This window comes from Phodopus roborovskii, unplaced genomic scaffold (assembly GCF_943737965.1).
Source record: "Phodopus roborovskii unplaced genomic scaffold, PHOROB, whole genome shotgun sequence".
Lineage (NCBI taxonomy): Eukaryota > Metazoa > Chordata > Mammalia > Rodentia > Cricetidae > Phodopus > Phodopus roborovskii.
Genome location: NW_026126418.1, coordinates 45,689,218 through 45,706,958, shown reverse-complemented (window position 1 = coordinate 45,706,958; position 17,741 = coordinate 45,689,218). Strand labels below are relative to the sequence as shown.

General features: G+C 38.9%; 1 protein-coding gene across 2 annotated transcripts in view; it reads right to left on the bottom strand.

Moving 5' to 3' along the window:
- Acvr1c (activin A receptor type 1C) overlaps positions 1-17,502 on the bottom strand; it is an 84,102-nt gene extending 66,600 nt beyond the window's left edge. For both annotated transcript variants that reach the window (XM_051184661.1, XM_051184662.1), the window contains exon 1: positions 17,417-17,502. In XM_051184661.1, coding sequence (XP_051040618.1) covers positions 17,417-17,489 — 73 coding nt within the window. In that variant the 5' untranslated portion in view covers positions 17,490-17,502. The remainder of the gene's footprint in view (positions 1-17,416) is intronic.
- Between the last annotated feature and the right edge of the window lie 239 nt (positions 17,503-17,741).

The following is a 17,741-nucleotide window of genomic DNA, read 5'->3' as shown; positions in this document are numbered from 1 at the left end:
TGGCAAAAGAGAAGAGTCCTTTCTGGCAGCCAAGAAGAATGAACAAATCCAGTAGAACCTAAGCCTTTCAATGGCACACTCCTGGTGATCCACTTAATCCACCCGTAATCTTCCTTCAGTTCCAACACATCTCTATAATCCTTTCAACTGTAAACCCATCAAGGCTTTAATCCATTCACTATGTCAATATCTTCAACATCCAATCACCTTACAATAGCACCACCAGCTGAGAACAAAGTTTTAGAGGTACACTTCAGATCTAAGCCACAACAGGTTTTATTTGCTATTATTATATGAGACTTGTTGTTCTAGGACTTCCAGTTGTGCTGTTAATTCTCTAATGTGACTGTCCTCCATTTTCTTCATATGGACTTTCCTAGTTTCTAATTATAGTGCATGATAAATTTTCTACATTTCTATTTTATTCAGGTTTTTCTGAATCTCACAAATTAAAATATGAGATAGCCAATAAAGTAGGTTAAGGAAGGAAAAGATGCTTGCCATTCTGTTTTGTTTCTTGAGTTTCTGTGATTAGTAATTTGAAGTCTGTAATTTTCATTACATCTGAAAAATCATTAACTGATATTCCTTCTATCCTATTTTTTTAAAGATTTATTTATTTATTATGCATGCAGTGTTCTGTCTGCAGGCCTGATGAGGATACCAGATCTCATTATAGATGGTTGTGAGTCAGTATGTGGTTGCTGGAAATTGAACTCAGGACCTCTGGAAGAACAGTCAGTATGCTTAACCTCTGAGACATCTCTCCAGCCCCTCTGCTATCCTATTTACACATGTATGACATTTAGTACTGCCTGGCACCTTGGATGTCCTATTTTACTTCTTGGTACATTTTCCTCTCTGTCCCTTGATACTTTTTGTTTTAGTATAATAATTTTAAAATAGTATAATTGCATTAAGTTAGAGTAATTTCTATCTTCAAATTTATGATACCTTTTTTGGCTATACCAAATCTGCTGATGTGTAACACATCAAAGATTGTCTTTATCTCCTGTTATTGGTATCTAAAATTTGTTTCTGCTGAATTAGCACATTGGTTCATTCATTTTCTTCATCATAGACTTTCATCACAGTTATCATATCTGAAACTGTTTCACAAAATGATTTTAGTTGATGTAAATATAGAAGAAGGAGAAGAATTACAGTTCAAAGGCCCAAAAATCACCCAACCTGAAAAGGTCCAGAATCAGATGGTTTTATCACAATTCTACCAGACTTTTGAAGAACAGCTAACACCAATACTTCTCAAAATATCCCACAAAATAGAAACTGAAGCAACATTATCAAATTCATTTTATGAGGCCACAGTCACCTTGATACCTGAACTACACAAAGACTCAATGAAGAAAGAATTACAGACTAATTTTTGTCATGAACATAGACACAAAAATACTCAATAAAATACTCACAAACAAAATCCAAGAACACATCACAAAAAAGAAAAAAATCGTTCAACATGATCAAGTAGGTTCCATCCCAGAGATGCAGGGATGGTTTCAACATATGAGTATCAGGCAAAGTAATCCAACATATAAACAAACTGGAAAAAAAAAACCCACACGTTATCGTCTCATTAGACACTTAAAAAGTCTTTGACAAAATTTGATATCCTTCCATGATAAAACTCCTGGAGAGATTATGGAATAAAAAGACATGCCTAAACCTGACAAAGGTGATTTACAGCAAGTCCACAACCAACATCAAATTAAAGTCCACTAAAATCAGGAACAAGACAAAGCTGTCCACTCTTTCCCTATCTATTCATTATAGTACTTCAAGTTCTAGCTAGAGCAACAAGACAACCGAAGGAGATCAAAGGAATACAAATTTGAAAGGATGAAGTCAAAGTATTGTTATTTGCAGATGACATGATAGCATATATAAGCAATTCCAAAAATTCTATCAGGGAACTCCTACAGCTGATAAACACCTTTAATGAAGTGACAGAACACAAGATTAAGAACAACAACAAAATATAGCCCTCCTATATACAAATGACGAAAGAACTGAGGAAGAAATCAGAGAAACAACACCCTTAACAATAGCCACAAATAATATGAAATATCCTGGGGTAATGCTAACCAAGCAAGTGAAAGACTTGTTTAATAAAAACTTCAGGTCTTTCAAGAAAGAAATTGAAGAAGACATCAGAAAATGGAAAGATCACCCATGCTCACATAACAGTAGGATTAACGTAGTAAAAATGGCAATCTTACCAAAAGCAATCTACAGATTCAACACAATACCCATTAAAATTCCAACAGATTCTTTACAGACTTTGAAAGGCAATACTCAACTTCATATGGAAAAACAAAAACCCAGGATAGCTAAAACAATCTTGTACAATAAAAGAACTTCTGGTGGTATCACCACCCCTGGCTTCAAGGTGTACTACAGGGCTATAGTAATAAAAAACCATATGGTATTGTATTAAAAACATACAGGGGGATCAATGCAATCAAATTGAAGACCAAGATGTGAACCAGCACACCTATGAACACCTGATATTTTTTTTATAACGAAGCCAGAAATACACAATGGGGAAAATGTAGCATCCTCAACGAATGGTGCTGCTCTAACTGGATGTCTACAAGTGTAGAGAGCCACTGGTGCCATTCCCGAAGATGGCGCCGGTTTCCTGTCCATAAGCCAGCAAGGCGCGGATGCGCGATCCACGTCATGGGGTGACCGTTGTGGGCTGCACCTGTCAGTAACACGACACGACTCCTCTGAGCATATATAAACAGAGCCCTTTTTCCTCCTCGGGGTCTTCCCTCAACTTGCTGTAATGAGCCGCGCAATAAACATAGCTGCAGAAGAATCCTGTTGTTGAGCGTCGTTCTTTCAGGCAAGGCGATAGCGCTCGACATACAAGTAGAAGAGTGCAAATGGATCTGTATCTATCAACCTGCACAAAACTGAAGTCTAAGTGGATCAAAGACCTCAATATAAAACTAGGTAAACTGAACCTGATAGGAGTGAAAGTGGGGAATAGCCTTGAACTCATTGACACAGGAGAAAACTCCCTGAACAAAACATCAATAGTACAGACACTAAGATCAACAATTAGTAAATGGGACCTCATGAAACTGAAAAGCTTCTGTAAGACAAAGGAAACCTTCAATAGGACAAAATGGCATCCTACAGAATGGAAAAATATCTCCACTAAGTGTAAGGAGTACAGTTTTTCCGCCTGCCGCCGCCCTGTGTTGTCCCGCTGCTGCGCCAGCCCCAAATAACACACAGAGACTCTGTATTAGATATTATACTGTTGGCCAGTTACTAGTTTCTTATCGGCTAGCTCTGTCTTAATTATTAACCCATTTCTGCTGATCTATGTTTTTCTCTTACCGGGGAGCCGGCCGGCACACTGCTTTCTTCAGACTCTCCATCTTGACTCCTCCTTCCTACTTCCTATTTCCTCCTTGTCTCCTAGTCCCTCCTATCTTCCATTCCTATTGGCCAACAGTGCTTTATTATTAACCAGTATGAGAAACATATACAGAATGACATCTCCCATCATCTCCTCTTTTCTGTCTAAATAAAAAGAAGGGTTTTAACCTTGACATAGCAAAATATATCACATAACAGTTATCAAATAAGAATCACAGTTAACACTATTTAGTCCATTAACATTTAGCAAGATTTGAAGAAAATCTTAATATGACTACGCCCCCTTTCCCTACCCTTGGAATTTTGGGATAATAGTCGTCTTTGGGTTGGTTTTAGTTATTTGGGATTGGGTGATGCTTACACTCGGGTTTATCTTTTAGACAGGAATAGGGAATGGTTGGTAAAGGTATGGTTTAGATGGGATATAGGTAGATTAGCCTATTTTCTTGAGAATTTGAGTAAGAATGAGATAGTATTTTACAGCTTACATTGTTGTGTATTCTTATGTGGTAAGCTATGTAAAATTAAGTTTATATTTTGTTATATTGTGTTAAATGTTTCCACTTATAATATTTTATGCACATTATTTTTTATTATATTCTATGTATGTATACTTTTCCTGTATTCAAGACATTTTGTATATTGATACAATTTGGGATATTTATCTTGCTGCCCTTTATAGTTCTACCTCTTGTCTTGACACTTATACTCTACCTCTATTTTAGGGATTTACATGTAGGTATATGTAAATAGTTATATTGTTTAAGTATTTGTTCCTGCTTTACTCAGGAAAGTTTTAATCAGTCTTTTTAGCTAAGTTCCCGAGTATTACAGATTATCTTCACTCACATTTCCTGTACCTATGACATTAGTCAGATATAGATGCTTAATCTTCAATCACTTCATAGACATGCAGAACATGGCATTTAAATGTTTTAATATTAGTACTCCATTGACATGAGACACTGTTGTTCCTGACAGCACCGTGCACTTTCCCGAAAATATGTTGGACACTGTTGTTGCTCCTGCTGGAGTTCAATCTCGCCTCAGCTAATGGCCTGTTGGGCATAGAATTGCCCCCACCTTGACCACTGATTTGGACATGCAGTCCTATGTGCTTGCAGGAGACAAATATAGAAGACTGCTTGACCTTGCCAAGTCAGGGTAAGACAGCCATTCTATTTCCCTGCTGTTGTTGTGGTCTGTCAAGTTCTCTTGGCCTTAGCCAAATCTGGGTGTACCAACGTCGCTGTGAGACCTAGGGTGACTGTTCAGGTGGCTTGCTGTTTCTGTCCTTGCTGCACCTTTTGGAAGTTGTCCATCCGCATTTCCTGTCTACTCTAGTATTGTTAATTTCCTTCTCAGGTCTTGATGAGGTTGAAGATTAAACTATCACAACTATTATTCTCTCTTCCTAGTTAGATATATTAGGTACTAGACTTACGTTTTCCAGCTTAGGACAACTCTATTGTAAACTCCATTATGCCCTCACCCTAGGACTAGATATGTAGGTCATTTTGTTCTCGATTTTCCTTTTCTTAGAGCACACTTGTTATTCACTGTTTTATATATAGTTTTGTATTAAGCCTAAATCTTTTCTTTAGACTAAAAGGGGAATTGTAGTGAGATAGTCCTTCTGTAGCACTGACCACGCCCATTGGGGGTGGAGCGATGGGCGGAGGTGACCTGAGGAAGGAGGTCGGAGGGGGCCAGGAAGGCGCTCTCTCTTTCTGGCGTGACTCGGACAGGAGAGGATCGGGTTGAATTTCCTGGTGTTCATCTGTCTAGGTTGTAAGTTATTTCTCCCTGAATAAACATCTATTTGTTTATCCTGATCCTTATTTACCGCAATAACTAAGTCCACATGTGACAGAGAACTAATATCCAAACTATATAAAGACTCAAAAAACTAGACATCAACAAACCAAATAATCCAAATTAAAAAAAAAAAAAATAGAAGTACAGATCTAAATGGAGATTATCAACAGAGGAATCTCACATGGCTGATAAACACTTAAAGAAATGATAATAGCCTTAGTCATCAGGAAAATGCAAATCAAAAGTACTTTGTCATTCCATTTTACACCTGTTAGAATGGTTAAGATAAAAACACGCGTGACCACTGTAGCTAGAGGTTTCTCATCCCACCTAGTCCCCTGGACCAGTTTCTCTCTGGCCTACCAGTCCCCACAGCTGTTTATTAAAAAATCATTCTGAGGCTTAAAATTTATTATAATTGTTTGGCCAATGGCTCAGGCATATTACTGACTACCACTCACAATTAAATTAGCCCATATTTACTAATCTGTGTATCACCATGTTGCTGTGGCTTACCAGTAATGTTCTGGCATCTTACTTCTACAGAAGCTCCATGGCATCCTCCTCACTCTGCCTTTTTTCTCTCCATAACTCTGTTTGGATTTCCCACCTAGCTATATTCTACTTGGCCATTGGTCAAAACAACTTTATTCATCAACCAATAAAAGCAACACATATTTGCAGCATACAGAAGGATACCCCATAACATCTTTTCTGTCCAATTAAAAAGGAAGGTTTTAACATAGAAAAATTATAATAACAACAGTTCATGCTGGAGAGGATGTGGACAAGATGAACACTCCTTCATTGCTGGTGGGAGTGCAAACTCTACAGCCACTATGGAAATCAATACAGGGGTTTCTCAGAAAATTGGGAATTGATCTACCTCAAGACCCAGCAATACCACTTTTGAGCATATACTCAGAGGATGCACACACATACAACAAGGACACTTACTCAACTATGTTCATAGCAGTTTTATTTGTAATAGCCAGAACCTGGAAACAACCTAGATGTCCTTCAACTGAAGAATGGATAAAGAAGATATGCTACATTTACTCAATGCAGTATTATTCAGCTATTTTTTAAAAAAAAAATGACATCTTGAAATTTACAGGCAAATGGACAGAACTAAAAAAATCATCCTGAGTGAGGTAATCAAGACCCAGAAAGGCAAATATGGTATGTACTCACTCATAAGTGAAAATTAGCTGCTATAATATGCAGACCTAGAAACAGAGTGGATGCATAAACTTCCCTGGGAATGGAAAAGGATAGATTATTTTTTTGGGGGGGGTGGACTCCAGGAAGGTGAGAATGGGGACAGGAGGCATGGGTGGGGGGATGGGAGGAGACTAATGGAATTGGGGGAACTCAGAGAAACTTAGGAGGTGGTGTGGAAACCTACTGTTGTGGAAACTCTCTGGAATCTGAGAGTGACCCTAGCAGAGACTCCTAGTAATGGAATTCAGAACCTAAACTGGCCCTTGTCCCCATGGTGGACACGAACCCAGCCACAATACTGTCAACCTACAATTTGTCTGTCTACAAAATGATCTAGGGAAATGGTGAAACAGGACTTGTAGGAGTGGTCAACAAATGACTGGCACAACTTAAGACCCATGCTATGAGTAGGAGCCCACACCTGACAATGCCTAGATGGCAAGCAACCAGATAACCATAGGCTGCACATTCCAGAGACCTAGGATAGAACCAAACAAGATGGGCACAGAGAGAGGGAGAGAGAGAAAGAGAGAGAGAGAGAGAGAGAGAGAGAGAGAGACGAGGGAGGAAAGGAGAGGGAGAGAGAGACCCCCATAATGAGATGGTTCCTAATCATAAACTCATAGATTGGTGCCTAGTCCAATTGTCAGCCGTTAGGCACCATCCAGCAACTAATGGGAGCAGATGCACAGACCCAAGGCCAAACTCTAGGCAGAGCCAGGGGAACTGAACCTTGAAGAAGGGAGGAGGAAGGATTGTGGGATCCAGAGAGATCAAGAACACCAGGTGAATATGGCACACAGAGTCATCTAAGCAAGGCTCATAGGACTCATAGATACTGAATAACAATCAGGGAGGCTGCATGGGTCTGACCTAGGTCCTCTGCATATATGTTATGGTTGTGTAGTTTGATATTCTTGTGGAACTCATAACAGTGGGATTTGGAGTCAGGGATTATCTATGATTCTTTTGCATGGGATTGGGACCCTTTTCCTCCTACTGGGTTGCTCATCCATGCCATCTTGATATAAGGGTTTGTGCCTAGTCTTATTGTAATTTCTTATGCCATGTTCAGTTGATAATCGTGATGTCCTTTTTTTTTTTTTAAGCAAAATGAGGAGGAGTAAATCTAGGGGAGAAGGGAGGTGGAGGGAGTGGGAGGAGAGAAGGGTGGAGAGGCTTTGGTTGTGATAATTATGAGAGAACAATAAGAAAACAACAGCATTAGCAAAAACTAAATAATAAATAAATAAATGAGAAATAATAGTACTATTGTTTATGAAAGAACTAAAGAAAAAATAATTACTCAACATAATGGGAAAGTTTTAACACAATTATGTCAGTAAAAATATCCACAATTCAAACAAAACTACCAACAAACTAACCTAATTAGCAGGTATAAAACAGAATTGAAATAACCAAAACATATCTACAGAAACAAAAGAAGAAGAAATAACAGATGTCTCTGGCAGCGGAGCATTAAGGAATGAGTAGAGAAGAACATGAGACAGTCAGTCCACCATAGTGAAGTTAATCATTAATAACTATTAAAGACTAGGTGACTGCATTTCTCAAAATGAATACACAAGAATATCACATATAAATATTTGATCAAAGGAGAAAATTTTGAACAAATATTTAACTATGTACAATATGCATGCTGAAGTATTTAGAAGGAAGTGGGCTGCTGTCTATGAGTTACTTAGAAACACATAAAAACTACAAGTATTAATAGAAAGAGGTGTGAACAAACAGGTCAGCATGTGGCAAAAATAATAACAACCAGTAATAAAAATGAAGTTAGAAAGTAGATGACTAGGAATCATAAAGCTATTTAATTTTTATATTTTAAGGTGGAAAAGTTAGGTAATAAGTTAGAGGATGATGGGAAAGTAAAATAACAACTTTATGCAAATAAAAGCAAACTACAATTATTTCGTCAGAGTGCAAGTACCAAATAATGGGGAAGGAAATTGTTCAGACTAAAGCAAAATGATCTAATTGATTGAAAAATAAATAAATAAACAGGTAAATGGAAAGTACCTCTCACTTGTTAATTTATTTAAACACAAGCAAATGTTTAAAGCTACTATTCTCCAATGTATTTGATGATTTATAAGCTATTTCAAAGAAGAATGGATGGTATTAATGGCACAAAGACAAAGATATGTACATGATGACATTCTTAAATTCTGATAATTTAAAGAATTTTGAGGCCAACACCAAAACAAAGAGTTGTGGCTTATAAATTAATAGTGGAAATAATATATAATGCCTGTATTTGGTTCAAAATATCAGTTGAAGGCAAGAGAAAAAGGAAATTAACAGTTAAAAAATGGGCAGCTTTAAATACGACCATACTGATAAACACATTTGATGTGTATGTTCTATACATCTTGGTTAAAAGGCAAGTATGTAAAAGTTGATAAAGAAGACTCACCTATATGTGTGCTACAAATAAAAGTCAACTTAAATACAAAACCATATGTAAGCTAATAAGAAAATGGAAAAAATCTGTAAAATGTAGATTGGCCCTAGAAAGTTATAATATCTATCATAGTAGTTTTTTTAATAGATCTAAAAATATTGACTATAAGAATCTTAGAAGAACTGCATTGACAGGAGAGACTTCAAAGCAAGCAATATTATTACCAGTAATGAAGAGAAATGTGTCATTTTAAAAAGTCACCTCAGATAAATCAGACTTCCCAATGTGTATAAAAATAAAAAAAAAAAAAAAAAAAAAAAAAAACATAATATGGGCTAGCGAGACAGCTCAGTAGTTAATAGCACTGGCTGCTCTTTCAGATGACCTGAGTTCAATTGACAGCACCCACATAATGGCTTACAATCATTCATAACTCCCAGTCCAAGGAATCTGACGCCCTCTTCTGACCTCCATGGGCACCAGGCATATATGTGCTACATGGACACAAACACTGAAAATACCCATATGCATAAAACTGTTTTAAAAAAAATATTCTTGGAAATGGGGCATAATAATCCTATATGCGCATGAATCCAATAAGAAAATTTGAACTCCAGAAAGCAAAACTGGTAAAGATATAAACAGACAACCCACAGGTAAAGTAGAGAATTCAATCAACTCTCCTTCTGTAGCTAAAAGATCATGATTACAAAAATTTAGTAAGATGCACCAGGTTTGACTAGCACTATCAAGCAGCATGAGCTAACAGATACTCAGACCATGAAGCCCTTGAATCCTCTCCTACATATCCTCTAGGTCAGGCACATGCTGAGCTATAAAACAAATATAAATTCAAAATCACATAAATCATACAAGTTGTAGACTTTTTAATGAACACTGGAGTTAAACTAGAATTTAATTTTAAAAAGTCTTTAAGATTGTAAATTTAAACAATAATATTCCATATTGGCCCCACAAAATTACCGAGAAAATATTTTGAATTCAACCAAAATGGAAGCACTACAGATTACACTGAATGGGTGAGCTGAAGTGGCTTTGGAACTGAAAACACAGAACTTGAAATACTTATGTTAGAAAAGAACAAAGGTCATGACTGAATGACTGAAAAAAGCATCAGCAAACTATGACGCTATGGTCTTAGTACTTTATAAATAAAGTTTTATTGAAATACAGCAACACCTATCCATGCATATATTGTCTGTGGGTGTTTTCATTACTACAAAGTGTGAGAGTTGCAACAGAAACTTTAGGACACTCATCCCGAAGCCAGAAGTATGAACTACTTGATCCTTTAGGGAAAAGCTGCCAACACTTGACCTAAGATACCGTTTTTAGAAACGAGGATCAGAATAAATACATCATACTCAAAGGGAGGCTCAGAAGGAAATAATGTAGATTAACTTGGGAGAAAGTGAAAAACAAACAAATAAAACCAATAGCTGTATATTTGAAATAAATTAATTATATTGATAAACTTCTAGTCAGACTCGCCAAAGGAAAAAGAGGAGTTCAAATTCCCCATGTCATAAATACAATTTGGAAGCATCCTGATGATGTGCAACAGATGAAGGGTTATTACAACACATACACACATACACACACAGACACACACACACACATACACAGAAACAAAGAAAAGAAAAAAAATAACACCCAGAGGATGTTGAGCTTGATTCACAATCAACTCTTTAAAGGGTTCCAATTGTTTTACTGAAGTCAACTGTCTTCACCATGAAAAAGGTAATGCCTTATAGTCAAACATAGCTAGAACCCAGTCCCAGGGAAGATTTTTTAAAATAATTTCATTCAAGTACACATTTGTTATCCTACAAAAAAAAAAAAAGTCTTATTCTACAATTATTCTTTCAGTCTTCCAGGGTTAGTGCATTGTCTATTTCCTGGAAATACATACTGCAGGCTGTAAGTGGAGCTTAAGTGAGAACAGTGTCTTACTATATCTCAGAGAGCAGGCAAATGTTCAGAGCTGATTTTTTACTCTTGAAGAGTGATAATGGGGGTGGTAGAAAAGAAGGAAAAAAAATACACATCTCACAGAGCAGGCCAGGAAAGTGTCATCAGATAGAACTGTGAGCTGTGATGAGTTAATACTTTTTAATATATTCTGGCTCTGTTTTAAAACAGCCTGTTTCTTAAAAACCATTCTAATCTGGATTACCACTCTCAATTACCATCTCTTGGATAAGCACACATGTATGAAACATTTTGCAGTAGAATTATCATTTTCCAGGTCCTGATGGACTAGATTTTTGTCTTGTCCTATTTTTGACCACAAAAAAATCTTTATTTAAATCAATCATGAAGTTGTTCAAAACTTTTAATCACCACACAGAGACGTGGCACCTATCACTGTCCTAGTGCCTTACCGTAAGATTAAGATGACAAAAAAAAAAAAAAAAAACCCAGACATGGGGGGAGGGGAGAGGGATGAGCTTCACTTTCAAAATTTGAACATTCTGGTGGTATTTTCTATGTGAAAAGTTCAATGAAAAAAAAGTAGATTGCTCTAATTTGGGATGTATAAGTCACTGCAAATTTAAATTGTTTTAAAAAATAATAAGCAAGCTCTTGAGTCATGCAGAATGATTCACCCATGAATTCTTGAGAGGATTAATTTAAAACAGCTCCAAAGAGACAATATCCTGGCATGCCTACTCTCAGAGAGACAGAGTGAATAATAGGAAAGGTGAGCGATTTTAGAGGGGGAAAAGCGAAGAACGAGGACACGTGGAGCCTCTCTAGCCAATGAGAGCAGGGAAGTAAGGTGCAGGATGGGAAGCTGTAGTGTGGGCTTCTGGGGAAACTGTCTTCCTGCCTGTTTCACATTCCCATCCATCTCCCTCTTCCATTTCCTGCTTACTGGACCCTTAAAGGAAAGAAGACACTTGGATTGTTCACATTCCAGGGACCAGGTAACCCCCAGATTTGTGACCCATCTCTGAAAAACAAGAAAGTTCCAGAATGCAGTCATGGCTTTGTCTTCTCTTTTCTAGTACAGAAAAGCTAAGCTCTACTTCAGCACAGAAGATATCTTGATATCTCTTCCCACAGATCAAGTGCATATTCCTTACATCACTGTTACCTGGATTTCTCATGGGTTTCCATGACAGCTGCACTAATGTGTGGGGTATTGGGGAGCCCTTGATCTGCCTCCTCCCTGGTGTTTGTTTGTCAAACACTTGATGGCCTTTCAGAGATAAAGTGTCTGGATCTAGGAGTCTGGCGTATCAGTGTTCTCACATGATTCCATTGATTCATCAACTATTGAGTTATTAAGAGTTTAGAAAAGTAGAGTATTTTGGAGTTTTGCCATGCAGTTGGGACTCAAGGCACCAGCTAACAGAAAGTTGTTTTCCTTTGCTCTGCCACACCCAGCCCCTTTCTAGGTCTCCACACTTAACCATGGGAAGGCGTGTGAGCCAAGATGATATTTAGGTATTCCTAAGTAATAAAAACATCCCTTGTATATTACTTATAAATGTATCTCACTATCTTAAAATTAAGACAACCCTTGAAGTTTAGAGAACTGGCTTAAAAAAAAAAAAGAAAGAAAAAAGAAAAAAAAAAACCTTAATATATAGCAAGCTAAAGCAGCAGAAAGGTCCAAAAGAACCCTAAAAAATGAAGACAGAAGCTGTGACATGCCATGTGCTTTCTTATTAAAATTTTTGCTTTCTTGTTTTAGTTTATCATTCATTGATACTTGGAATTTCACTTTGTTATTCATTACAATAAGCTATTTCTATATCTGAGAGTACATCTGGAACTTAAGAATCTGTGAGTATTAGAGACCAGTCATGACGACTATGCCCATAAGCTAGTGGAGCCTAAGCTAGAGGAGAAGACAAATGGCCTCTGGCTTCTATTTTTATACTCTGGCTCCTTTCCCAAAAGGCTTGCAATCGTTCTCTTAAACCATGCCCCCAAGCCACAATGTGTTAGACAGCACAGGTCCTACAGGGCATAACAGCCTCCCTAATCATGACCTTCCTTGTCCAGTTCTGAAACCCCTAACTTTCTGATTTGTAACAAGCTACTGATTTCCAATAAGCAATGTACAGGCACCACTGAGAAAAAAGAGACTTAGGTGAATCTTCAGTGCCTGGAAGAATCTCCCGAAGGAAAGGAAGAAAGAAAAAAAAAAAGGAAGGAAGGAAGGAAGGAAAAAAGCCACACAAAAAAAGATTACTCAAAAAGAAAATACTCTCAAATGGCATCTATAAATAACAGGGACCCTGTAGGATTATGTTTGTCTCCTTTGTGTGGGTTTTTATGGTGAGATATTCAAAGTCACATCAGAAAACCTAGAACTGCCTCTAGGCCACACAGAAGTAGGGGAAGTCCCTGTTCAAAGAGCTCACAGTGACCTACCCTGAGACAAAACTTGGGACAGAGGCAGAGCCAGAAAAAAAGTTCTAAGAGACCTGACACAGAAAATAAGCCTGCACTGTTCTTTCAATAAAATGCCAGGGATATGTGCAGCAAGAATTTCTATTATCACAGTATTTCTTTCACATTGGTATACCAGCTAAAGTCAGAGAGTTTCCAGTTAACTTAGAGTTGCACAGAAATTGGTGTGTGTGTGTGTGTGTGTGTGTGTGTGTGTGTGTGTGTGTCTGTGTTGAGATAAGATTTCTAGGTATAACAATCAATCTTGGTTGTCCTGAAACTCAATTTGTAGACCAGTTAACATCGAAATCTCTGAGATCCACCTGGGAGTGCTAGGATTAAAGGCATGTGACCACCACCACCCAGCTAACTTTTAATTCACATATATCCAGTGTTACATTGGTAACACATGAAGACTGAAAATTTATTCATCATTTACCTGAAACTCAATTTAACTGGGTCTGTGTTTCATTTACTAAATTTGAGAACCTGACATATCTTTCAAAATTATCTGCAAATGGTTGGCTCTGTTTTTTGGCTTTTTGTTTGTTTGTTTGTTTGTTTGTTTTGTTGTTACCATCATCCCAGACATGTCCTCTGAACTCCAGACCCCCTAAAATCAATTTCTTACTTAAGATCTTCACTTTAGTATCTAATGGGCATTTAAAACTTAACTGAATTAATCAACTCCTTTAATCCACAGCCTAGCTCCTGCCATCTGCCAGCAGCCCCTCCTCTCCATAGACTGGATTCCCCTGCAATCTGTCTCACCCCTGAAATGTTCATTGCTTGACTCAAATAATGTCCTCTAACTTACTAACTATTCTCTGCCACTTCTAATTCTTTGTATTTTTGTATAACTTAAATGAACCAGAGGAGTTCACAAATTTGTCTCCCTGTAAACTTGAAGCTAGACAAGAAGCCTTGGACAGTTCAGATGATGGCGAAATAAGTCCCAAGGGTGTCTACACAGTTTCTCCTAAGTCAGAGATATTCTCCATTGGAACCAGAAAGGCTCTTGCCACATTTGTACCCATCAACCAATAAATGACTGTGCCTAAAGAGGACAAAGGTGGCAACAACTTTTGCATTTCTAAGCTCAGCCCTGGAATTTTCAATTTCTCTTGCAGAAGTGCCTCTGAGTTTTCTGAACTGCTAACTGTTGCTGGGAGGGAAACATCTTACTACCTGGTACCCTCCCCACCACCCATATGTGTTAGTAAAGGGCACACTTAGTTCTGTACTTAGAGAGTGATGCCATGGAACTTTCTGGGCTCTCAATAAAAATTTAATGACCAAAGGACAAAGAAATGGCATGACATCCAAAGAGAGATCCGAAGAGATCTGTAGGATCCTAAGACATCTCTTGCCCATTCTTTGCTTGGTATGAACAGGAGCATTGTAAATTCTGTGAGGTCTCATCTTGTCATCAACCAAGTATCTAAAAGTCATGTGACCAGAAAAGCCCTTTTAAGCAATCTGGTAGAGACCAGTGAGTACTTTTTCTAACATTCCACCAGCTGTTATGACTCTGGGATTCTCAAAGAGATACAGTCATGTCTTCTGTGACTCTAGGCATCTCAAAGGTGACAGAGATGCTGGAGAGGATCAACCAAAGCACGAATGGTCAGCTACTTTACCATGCTTTTTGAATAACAAGGGCCTAGACCTGGCATGCAGTAGAGCTAGCTTGGAAGCTGGTACTTTCTGTCACACCGTGTCACTATGTCATCATGCCAAGAACAGCTTACCATTTAACGTGCCAACAATGTCAAGTAACATTTTTAAATAGTCTGTAGGGTTAACTAACAACATAACTTACAAAAAGAGGCTAAAACACCATTTAATTTGGGGTGAAACTCTGAAGAGGGCCTGGAGCCATGGTTCAGTGGCTAAAACACAGGCTGCTCTTGCAGAGGCCTCAGGTTCATTCCCAGTAATAGATGGCTTGAAACTTATCTATGTTATTCCAGTTCCAGGGGACACCCTGGAACACTCTCTTCTGGCCTCCTCAGGCACCAGGCAAATACATGGTATTTACACACACACACACACACACACACACACACATACACACACACACACAGAGACAGACAGAGGCATATTTCCATGCACATAACATAAAAATAAACAAATCTGTAAAAATTAATCAAAGAATTTCATAAAACCTGGAACAAATAATGTTTTGTTCCATTATTAATAGATAACAATGTGCATTGCTGATGTGGGACACAAAGAGGCTTCAAGTTTCCTAAAGACATCTGGAAATAATTTCATTGGATAGAAAAGTTAGTTACAAAAGTTCAACTTTAACAAGTTTGCCACTATTTTGACACATTAGTTCCACATTATGCATTCTTCTGGTATTTCAGTTTTAAGGAAATAATCAAATTTGAGCAAAACATATATATTGCATTGTGTGGGGGGGGTGTACATATATATTGCCTTTTAGTGTCAAAAGTTTCCATGACTTGTCAAGAACATATGTTTTTATTTTGGTGTGCCTTAGTTTCTCAAACTTTCTAAAAAGTGTATTATAGAACAAAACATATCTCTCAAGCATACATAAAAAAGTATTATTGGTTCTGTGTCTTAAAAATTAGTCTCCCAATAAAAAAAAAAAATAAGTTGGTTAACCTAGAGATTGACAGGTAGCCAATCAAAATTGTGATACTTCGAAGGCTGCTTTTGGGATTTTGTATTTTTGGGGTTAAAATCTATTCAATTGTCAAGAACATACATATATGTCCCACACTCACAGAGTGTTCGTATATCTTCTAGGAAGACTTTCCCACAGTCAGCTCCCACAGAAGAATATTCTAAACTCCAACTTCCCCGCATTGTCTTTCTGGCTGCATTAGAGTAACTGCTTCCCTAAAGATGGGTAGAGTGTTTTCATCCTCCAATTTTATCGCTTAATTCTTTCCAATTATGGCTTTTTAAGTTGAATATTGTACTTGGTAATTCTCAGAGGCCATCTGAAATCTGTACATGACAGCAATCATACTATTCAAAACATTCTCTTGCACATGTCACCACGAGGAAAACTACCCACCCTGAGTATAGCTATTAATGTCAAACAGATTGTCATCTGTATAAAAAAAAAAATCAAAATCAGCTTCGGACAAAGTACTGCTCTATGGAAAAACACCAGTTTTTTATATGCAAATGTCTTCAATGTTTGGCTGAAATTTTAAAAAGACTGAGTTAGAGAGGAGTCTGTCCCTGTTCTCAGCAATCCAGGGCAATGTACAAATAGTTTCAGAGCTAAAGATATCTAGTCAGAGTAGACTATAATTGTTTTGTTTTGTTTTTGTTATTTATTTATTGTTCTTTTTACCAAAGATGCATTTTGCCCCTGTTTCTAGTAAACACTGTAAAAGAAACGTTTGGATTCTAGCTCGGGTCCAGGACTCTATTTAGCCTATCCCAGCACAGACCTGTTATAAACGCTGGGACGCTTGCCATAACCCCCTCCCCCTTCCGGAAACTGAGTAAAAACCATTACCTCGAAAGCAATGTGCGTTGCAAGCCACACAAACTTAAGCCCCCTTTCCTGCCTCCCTAGATTGGTACCAACATCCCTCGGAATATATTTCACCTCCTAAAACTCAAGAGTAAGTTGCCACCTCCTCCTCCTCCTCCACCACCACCATGCGCCCACCCTTGTGCGTCTCTCTGGGGCTCCACTCAAGCCACCCCCAGAGCGCACCTGCACTCCTCCAAGTCCCTGCAGTGTGAAGTAGTGCCGCCCAGCTCCCAGCAGAGCAAGCACCTACAAACGTTCCCCGACTCCCTCTGCTGCAAACTGGCCTCAAATTAATCATCCACCTCGGCCCCTCTCTCTAAACTCTACGCCCCTGTTTCTTTCTTTTTCTCCCCTGATGATTCGGTCCCGCAAACACCTGTACACCCACCCCTTCAACTGCCAGACATCAGGTGCCCACGCTGCGCCCTGCCCTGCGCCCCCTCAGCCCGACTGACGCTTCCCCCTTGGCTTACAGGACGGCCACCTGGCTCAGAGTACCTGCTGTCACCCATGCTCAGCCGCAGACGGCCCCTACTACCACCGCCACCAGCACCAAGAAGAGACACCCACAGTACCTGCCGCGAGCTCGGCAGTCAGGACCACCAGCAGGAGGGCCAGGCTCCGTGCACAGTCGCGCGCTTGGGTCATGGCCACCAGGCAGCCGCGCAGGGCAGCCGGGGCCCCTGAGCTCAGCGGGGTGACTGGGAGGCACGGGCCGCTTTGAAGTTCCCGGGGCACGGGAGGGGAGCGCAGCCGCGACACCCTTCGGAAGTGCGCGGTTGGCTCTAGTGGCAGCGGGCGCTCCCCTCCGCCGCCTCCCCCATCCCACGCCCCCCGCGGCTGGCGACGCACCGCTCCTGCCACTGGCCCCGCGGGCTGCCTCGAGGGACAGGGCCCGCC